Source organism: Gymnoscopelus microlampas (genome assembly GCF_963454915.1).
Source record: "Gymnoscopelus microlampas genome assembly, chromosome: 2".
Classification (NCBI taxonomy): Eukaryota; Metazoa; Chordata; class Actinopteri; order Myctophiformes; family Myctophidae; genus Gymnoscopelus; species Gymnoscopelus microlampas.
In genome coordinates, this window is record NC_139939.1 from 25,154,348 (window position 1) to 25,163,482 (window position 9,135).

The 9,135-nt window shown below is 44.8% G+C and overlaps 1 protein-coding gene across 4 annotated transcripts in view; it reads right to left on the minus strand.

Moving 5' to 3' along the window:
• Window positions 1-9,135, minus strand: part of pax5 (paired box 5) — a 56,107-nt gene that overhangs the window by 34,118 nt on the left and 12,854 nt on the right. For all 4 annotated transcript variants that reach the window (XM_084045030.1, XM_084045028.1, XM_084045031.1 and 1 more), the window contains exons 2-4: window positions 7,961-8,126; window positions 3,326-3,523; window positions 2,087-2,151 (exon numbers count right to left, since the gene is read on the minus strand). In XM_084045030.1, coding sequence (XP_083901156.1) covers window positions 2,087-2,151; window positions 3,326-3,523; window positions 7,961-8,126 — 429 coding nt within the window. The remainder of the gene's footprint in view (window positions 1-2,086; window positions 2,152-3,325; window positions 3,524-7,960; window positions 8,127-9,135) is intronic.

The window sequence follows — 9,135 nt, forward strand, 5'->3', positions numbered from 1 at the left end:
GAAGATTCCACCTACACAGCGAAATCTGTAAAGTTAATTGAACTCAGGGTGTGTATATTGAGGTGTTTATTGTGCAGATGCTGTTTAAACTTGTGGGACCTGATGTGACTGAGGTCTAAATGTGAAAATAAGGGCGACAGATAAAAGAGCAGGCTGTGTGTGTGTTTTTCGCCATCTCTCACTCTCTCTCTCTAATCTTCCCCCTGGAGGAGACAAGTTCCTCACTGGGCAACAAAGCTGCGTACCTGTCACGGCTTCAGTGACACAAATACAAGCACACAGTAAGCATGTCATATGCGCACGCACGCATGCTGCACGCACACGCACACGCACACATACTGTACACATACACATGCACACATACCCACACACATACCCACACACATACACGGCACGCACATACGCACAAGCACACACACACACACACACACACACACACACACACACACACACACGCATATGCATACGCACACGCACACGCACACGCACACACACACACACACACACACACACACACACACACACACACACACACACACACACACACACACACACACACACTCTCTCTCTCTTTGGTCCCTTATCTATTCCCCTGTCAGCGGACGTGGGTCTGAGTGACAGTACGGTGTCCCGGGAGGGACAGAAAGGTGCGGAGACATCCTAATCCTGTCTCCCAGCAGACCTCCAACACGGGGAGACGAGAGAGGGGAAGCGGGAGAAAAATGGAAACTCCAAAGCAGGGCGATCAAAGCACTCCCCCCCGCCATACGTTACTAAACACAGGGAGAATATCGTTGCCGTCAGGCAGAAACCCTGTATCTCCTTATTTCAACTTTTTATGTTTTTTCGTAAATGAATGCCCTACTTCATCATACAAGAGTATCGCACAAAAGTTGTGAAAATAGCACATCTACAAGCTCACAACGCATCGACGCATCTTGAGCTTAGATCGCCTATTTTCACTATTTTAAAATGTTTTTAAAATAATAATAAAAAAGAAACAGTTTTGGACATACATGGTTTCCACCTGACAGTGACGATATAATGAATGTATATCCCTCCTTTTTAGCCCATCAGTTGATTTAGCACTTAAATTATCTGATTTCCCCTTCTCTTTCATTTCACTCTTTTTTTAAATATTATATCAGAACATAACGCTTTTATTCTCCAAATCCAAATGTTAAATTTTCCGCCCAGGAGTGGGATCCATTTATCTGTGTAATCTGTAAGCGTGTGTATGTACACTTGTGTGCTTGCACATGCCAGTGTGTGTATGCATGTGCACTCACGTGTTCATGTCTGCGCGTGCACGCTGTACATTGCGTTCAGAGGGAAGAATCGCGGAGCAGCGTGCGTGAAAAATTAATTTAGATTAAGAGACGCAAGTGTGATTACTAGCAGTTGAGAGACACCGAAACGGAATCCACTGCAGGGCAGATGTAGGGTGAGAGAGAGAGTTACATTCATGTGTGGCCTGAGGTATTTATTGAATATGAGATTTTGGTACAGTTACACTTTAATGTATAGTATAGGCTTATTCCCTCCTTCTGTAAAAGTGAAAAAAAACAATAACCTTGTTTATTTAGAATTGTGGTTGATTTACTCAAGTCATTATGTATATTGACAGTGAAACTGGATACTACAATACTAATATATTCTCCGACTCGTAGTCCCGGCCGTAAGGACAAAACATCTTAGAAATATCTTTGTTTGAGTTTTGAGGAATCTTAAATTGGCAGAATCTGAACAAATCCCTGATCCGAAGCTCAACTTTCCAGTTGGACTACAAGCTAAAATGGAGAAAGCTACCAAATTGTGATCCCTTGTTCCTCTGTTTGTGTCTTAATTACTGGGCCCAGTAATTTTAACTAGATTCTACAGAACTCAAGACAGAATATGCAGTATACTGTATGTCCCTGCAGGTTTGGAAGTACAGTATATGTTCAGAATTTCAAAATATAATTTTCCCAAATGCGGGATGAGTCTCATCCCACCCTGACCCTGAGATGACTCTGACCAATGTAGTTCCTCTTAAAAAGCATCCATCCATTGACATTTAGAATTAGGGTTTCGATGGCGGACCTACCTAAGTTGTGAGCTGATAGTGAGCCTGTCTGACCCGGAGGCTGCTGCACCTTAGTCCGAATTATCCTGTAGGAAGAGAGGAGAGATATTAGTGTTCAGTGTGTGTGTGTGTGTGTGTGTGTGTGTGTGTGTGTGTGTGTGTGTGTGTGTGTGTGTGTGTGTGTGTGTGTGTGTGTGTGTGTGTGTGTGTGTGTGTGTGTGTGTGTGTGTGTGTGTGTGTGTGTGTGTGTGTGTGTGTGTGTGTGTGTGTGTGTGTGTGTGTGTGTGTGTGTGTACTGGGGGGTGACAGAGAGAACATGACCATCGTGGGAGGAAAAACTGTGTGTGTGTGTGTGTGTGTGTGTGTGTGTGTGTGTGTGTGTGTGTGTGTGTGTGTGTGTGTGTGTGTGTGTGTGTGTGTGTGTGTGTGTGTGTGTGTGTGTGTGTGTGTGGCTGAGGCAGGCTGACATGGCAGAGGGGCCTCGCACTTCCTGCTTGGCTGCTCATGCAAGCCTTCTCTTTCCTTCTCTTCCCAATTCCTTCCCTCCCTCCCTCTTTCTTTCTTTTCCCCTTTTCTCTCCTTTATTTCTTTCCGTATACTGTCACCTACCTTATACCCCACCTCTCTCTTTTCTCTCTTCTCTCACTCTTCGCTCTTTCTCTCTCTCAGACCCTGAGCTCTTTCTCGATTTCACTGCCAGCCCTCCTCTCTCTGTTTTTCAGCCTCCCACTGCACCCATTCTCTCTCTCTCTCTCTCTCTCTCTCTCTCTCTCTCTCTCTCTCTCTCTCTCTTCTCTCTCTCTCTCTCTCTCCCTCTCTCCCTCCCTCTCTCTCTCTCTCTCTCTCTTCTCTCTCTCTCTCTCTCTCCCTCTCTCCCTCCCTCTCTCTCTCCCTTTCTCTCTCGCTCTCTCTCTCTCTCTCTCACTCTCACTCTCTCTCTCTCACTCTCTCTGCCTCTCTCTCTGCCTCTCTCTTTCTCTATGCTCAGGGGAAGGTGGTTGTCATTGTACCGACGTGGCAATGTTTCCTGGGCGGAAACATTGAGCTGCAGCTATTTCATACACTATATATATATATATGACACTCTTGCTACTCTCAGTCTTCAACAGCCCACTCTCTGTCCTGCTGTAGACGCACGCATGCACGCACGCACGCACGCACGCACGCACGCACGCACGCACGCACGCACGCACGCACGCACAACCGTACTACGATACATACTAATGCACGCAAAGTCGCAAACACACACACATCCAGTACCTGTTGATGGAGCTGACACTGGGGACGCTGTCATTGTCACACACTCTCTCGGCCAGGAGCCGGTCTCTGATCTCCCAGGCAAACATGGTGGGGTTTTGGCGTTTGTAATCGGCGATCTTGTCGACCACTTTGGGTGTAGCAACCTTTGGTTTGGATCCCCCAATCACACCGGGGCGGATGCTGCCTGTCTCGTAGTATCTGTTGATCACAGCAGGAAGACGTGCCCGTCAGTCACAAGAGGCGGTATTCGCTTAGAGGTGCCGAATGAATGTTCGATTGTTGGATTAAAATGACATATCTGTTTGGGCAGCTGTGGCCTAAAGCAGTGGTTCTCCCAGGGATCCTTGAGGGGGTTCGGGTCCCCAGCAAAATGTGTTAATATAGAACCAAAATCAGTTGAACCATTTAAACCCTATACTTTAGCTATTTGAAAATCTACAACCTTCAAAATGTGAAACATTTGGAATATTTGAAACATTGTAACAACACAAATGGGGGTCCCTGGCACAAAATATTTTCAGATGGGGGTCCATGGCAAAATACATATTAATTTGGCGGTCGTTGACATGAAAAGGTTTGAGAACCACTGGCGTATAGGTACTAACTGAATTGAATTGTTGGATTTTTTAATCTGTGAAGCTGTGGTCTAAAGGTTAGAGGATTGTGCCGCTTGTAGCCGGAAGGTTGCCGATTCCATCTTCTGCAGTGAATTAAGTGAATGAGCGACACACACACACCCCTTCCCCTAATAGCCATCCATGAGCAAGGCAAGTGCCCTTGAGCAAGGCACTGCTCCAGTGCATTAAAGACATGGGGAACATTTTTAAAATAGTGTTTTACACCCGAAGGCACTGGACAAACCGAAAGGTTTGACTAATGACTTGCTCCAAGTCTTTGAATAGACTATTCCGTTTTGGCTCAGAAACTCTCAAATTGGAACCATTCATATCTTTGTCAAAAGGGGGGCATTCACTTTCTGGGCATTAAAAAGGGGTCATTAAAAATCTGGGCATTATTTAAAAAAAGGGGGGGATTATATTTTTCAGCACAAAAAACATGGGCTTATATGCGTCTACCTCAACATAGTAAGACCTTGTGTGAGCGAGCTTAATGTTAGTGTAGCGATATTGATCAATCTGACCATTGAAGTATGTGTGTTGGTGGTTATGTTGACCAGACCATTCTGGAAGGCGTACTGATTTAACATCTGTAGCCTAGTCACCTAAAGTAGAAACAGGTTAACTTAAGACTGACATCCAGAATACTGTCAACAATATGCCTAGCTCAGTGACTTTACATTTGACTAAAAATGTAAAGTCTCAATACTATCTCAGTGATTAGCCTCTTGTACAACTTTTGGACTCTACATCTAGTTTTTTTTATAGATATAAGTTTCAAAGTAATACACATGAATATTCTATAGTGTGGGGGTCTGACTGCTCCATTCCTTACAAGTAGTTCCTTGTAATGTAATCTAGGAATTTAAGATAGTTCTACCAATTCACCAATAGTAAGTCACTCTGTATTAATTACATGCTGAGTGACTACAATGCAAACCCATCCGCTAACACAGTCAGTGTTTACTTTGAAAGGCTGTAGCCATTTTTGAGGGCTTTAATAAATTACGCATTACACACACACACACACACACGCACGCACGCACGCACGCACGCACGCACACACGCACGCACGCACGCACGCACGCACTCACACACGCACACATACACACACACACACACACAGAGGAGGAAATATTTGTTGTCCACCATGGCTATTTCATGAATGCATTTGCATGTAGAAGGAGTGTGGGGTGGGGGGCTGAGGGGTGGGAGGACAGCGAATGCGCTACACAGCTTGCAGAAAAGGGGGGATGCTGTGTGTGGATGCAAGCTGTCAGTCAGTCTTAAACCTGCTCTCTCTCTCTTTCTCTCTGTCTCTCTCTCACTCCCTCTGTCTCTCTGTAAGGTAGAGTAATCCCTTCCGTGATGGTGTGTGTTCCTGCATGTGTACGTTTCTTCATCTGCCTGTGTGTGTGCGTGTGCATGCGTGTGTGTGCATGCGTGCGTGTGTGTGTGTGTGTGTGTGTGTGTGTGTGTGTGCGTGCGTGTGTGAGCGCGTGTGTGTGTGTGTGTGTGTGTGTGTGTACACGCATGTGCGCACTGCACATATGTGTGCGCACGCATATGTGCGTGTGTGTGTATGCACAGTTGTGCACGCACAGTAGGTATGTGTTTTTGTGCTCTTGAGTGTGTGTGTGTGTGTGTGTGTGTGTGTGTGTGTGTGTGTGTGTGTGTGTGTGTGTGTGTGTGTGTGTGTGTGTGTGTGTGTGTGTGTGTGTGTGTGTGTGTGTGTTCAATTCTACCACGCACAGCTGGAGTATAAACACTGCTAAAGGAAAAAACAATCTATTTTCAAATGGAAAACTATTTAAATAATTCACAGCAAAATCATCGGTGAGTAAACGGAATAAACGAGTGTGGTTATTGATATCTGCACATCGTTGAGCCAATACGTGTGTGTGCACGCGCACACACGCATACACATACACACACACACACACACACACACACACACACACACACACACACACACACACACACACACACACACACACACACACACACACACACACACACACACACACACACACACACACACAGGGTGGTAGAGTTGGTGTTTTTGTTCTGCTGGCACCACAGAGACAGAGAAGAGAGGATAAAACAGCCTCCCTCCTCCATCCTTCTCTGCTATACCCCCCCAGCCCACCCCCTTCATGGTAACGCTTCAGTGAGTTGAACGGCCAGGAGAGGGGAGAGAGAGAGTAAAAGAGAGAGGAACAGAGAGAGAGAGTAAAAGAGAGAGGAACAGAGAGAGAGAGGGAAAGAGAGAGAATAAAACAGAGAGGGACAGAGAGAGTAAAACAGAAAGGGACAGGAGAGAGAGTAAGAAGTAAGACAGAGAGGCAAGGGAGAACAATAAGCAAGACATTTTTTTTATATAGCTGAGGGCCGCTGTGGCTAATCCTTCCTCTCCGTCCCTCTGAATCCTCTCTCTCTCTCTCTCTCTCTCTCTCTCTCTCTCTCTCTCTCTCTCTCTCTCTCTCTCTCTCTCTCTCTCTCTCTCTCTCTCCTTCAACACCCTTTTCTCCTTTTGATTCTGTTCCTTTTTCTGTCTCTCCCCCATTCTTTTTTCTTTCTTTTTTTTCTCGTGTGGGTGTGTGCGCACCGAAATATGGTACCACTTTCATTTTGATGCTAATTCCTAAAAGTGATGAATCTTTTCCCCTTTGTGCCCCTTTCTTCTCCGAGGGACGGAACGAGCACGGGATTTACTCTTGAATTTAGCTTTTGAAAAAGTGGGAGAAAGAGAGACAGAGACAGAGAAATATGAAGAGGGCGTGTAAGAGAGAATACAGGAGAGAGAAAGGAGAGGGACGGATGGAAAAGATGGGTGGGGGTGCATGTAGGGAGAAATAAGACAGTGGAATAATAAGGGTTGATAGGGTGAAAAAGGAGGCCAAAGGGGGAACAGGAAAGACCGCAGCTTGCCTACTTAGCGGGCTAAGTGAGGAGTGATAGAAGGACACTGAATTCATGCTGTCCAACAACAGACAGGATTAAACACAGCTCTAACTGTAAGATCCTTAGTGTTATCCATTGTAACTCCAAATGGACCTTTGTGGGTCTGTGAATACAAAGAAATGGACCCTCATGCGTACATTTTGTTAAATTTGTACGTAAAGGTGTTGGTCCCCAACAATACTCCTGCACAACAACAATCCTGATTGTTAACTCCTACATTTATAAATTAACACTGCTGTCTTCCTGGTTTATACCAGTCGTCCTGATAGGAAAGAGTTTCACCTATTTCTCACTCTGCTGAAGGTTGCAACTTTAAATCGCTCCTGGACGGCTGGATAATTTGTATTTGAATGAGGTGATATTATGCATATACTGTTCACAGTAAAAACTTCAGTGTTAACTTGTGCACTTGTAACTCTGAGAGTGAATAAATGTAAGCAATGTGTGTTTTCTTGCATGCAGGTGTATGAACAGCAGTGGTTACCAAACGGTGTGCAAAGGCGCACTGGTGGCACACACTGGTGCGCAGTAAGACAAGTCCAGGCATGTGAAACAAGTTCAGGTGTGGCCTGGGATTTTGTGCCAACTGCACATTATGATTGCAATATATACAATTATACAAACCTATAATATAGTATAATAAAATACTATACGAGACAGGCAGCATCCGCTCCGGTGTGATTGGGGGATCCAAACCAAAGGTTGCTGTTATTCGTTCAAAGAAAGCTAAAAAAGCAGCTCATAAATCAAATCAAATCAAATCAGACTTTATTTATAAAGCACATTTACAACAATCGAAAATGACCAAAGTGCTGTACAGGGTGAAACAAAAAACATCAACAAGAAAGTATGCAAGTGCAACAACAACAAAGTCACACGTCAGATACATTCGTCATAAGCTCAAAACATGTCACGATACAGCTTGCTATGACCGTGTAGATCGGCTATTTTCGAGTACGAATACAGGTGTGCCTTAAGATTTCGACTTGCAATGGTATGATTTGGGCAGAAAAAGTCTGAAAAGCCCTACATTATATACATGTGCACATCTTACCTGCCCAGTATCTTGCTGACACATCCATGGCTGACTCGTAGCTGGCGGGAGATGTCGCAGGGGCGGACCCCTTGATGGGCGAGCTCTACGATTCGCTGTCGAACTACATCTGGGAGGGGCCTTCCGTTGACAAACACACCCCCGAGCTGGTTCACCCCGCCGTGCCCTAGAGGAGAAGGACACTCTGTGTCAGATGGGTAAAAAGAAAGCCAGGGATAAGATGAAGAATTTGAAAAAACGGGAGAGACCTGGAGAAAAGTAAATATTAATCTTCCAACCGACATCTATAGCAGAGGCTCACAATGTGAGGTGATTACTAAGAGGTTCAGGCTGAGTTAATGTATTAAGTAATGCATTGAAATAGGAATTTTCTCACACACAATATCGTGCTACAAACAAAGAGATCAACAAGGTAAAGGAGAAAATGTGCCAAGCTTTTTAATACGCTGTGTGGGCTTTAACCAAATGAGCTCAAAATGAAAACATAATGCATGCAGAGAGGGTCCTAACTAACAAGGGCAAGTTCAAGGTTTTAAATTCAACAGAAAAAAAGGGGTAGGATATGCACATCCCCACAGTTTCTTTAAACACCGGGCTGGACCCAAAAATAATCAAGTGAAGAAAAAGGGAATGTCCGCACAATGATAGCTGCTCTCCTGTCTTTTTTTAAATTATTGTAACCAAACAACAACGTTTCGCCCATGCATCAACTTGATGAAGCCCTTTTTCTGACACATTTGTTTTTTTTGGTAACCTGTCATTGGAATTAGAGCCAAAGTGACTATGATCCCATACGTATTTGCAGAAATAGCCGGGGGGGGGGGGGGGGGGGGGGGGTATCATTTCATAGAGATGTAGAATTACTCATATACACAGTAAATGCTTTTGCGCTCTGAGTATAAAAGTGTACCCACAACGTGCAGACTGTAACAGTGGAATGCACTTGCACATACACCCAGGGGTCTTGTATTGCTGACGATTACGAATTTCCTCATGCCACACAGCTGGGTAAACCCATTGCTTCAGGGGTAACACAATGGTATTTGTATGTTACAGGCACAGTGTTGATGTAACGCAGTCAACTATCATCACTGTCATTTTCTGGGTACCTCCTGAAACCCCCTCAAGAATCCCTTGGGGTCAACAGACCCCATGTTGAGAACCAATGATGTAAC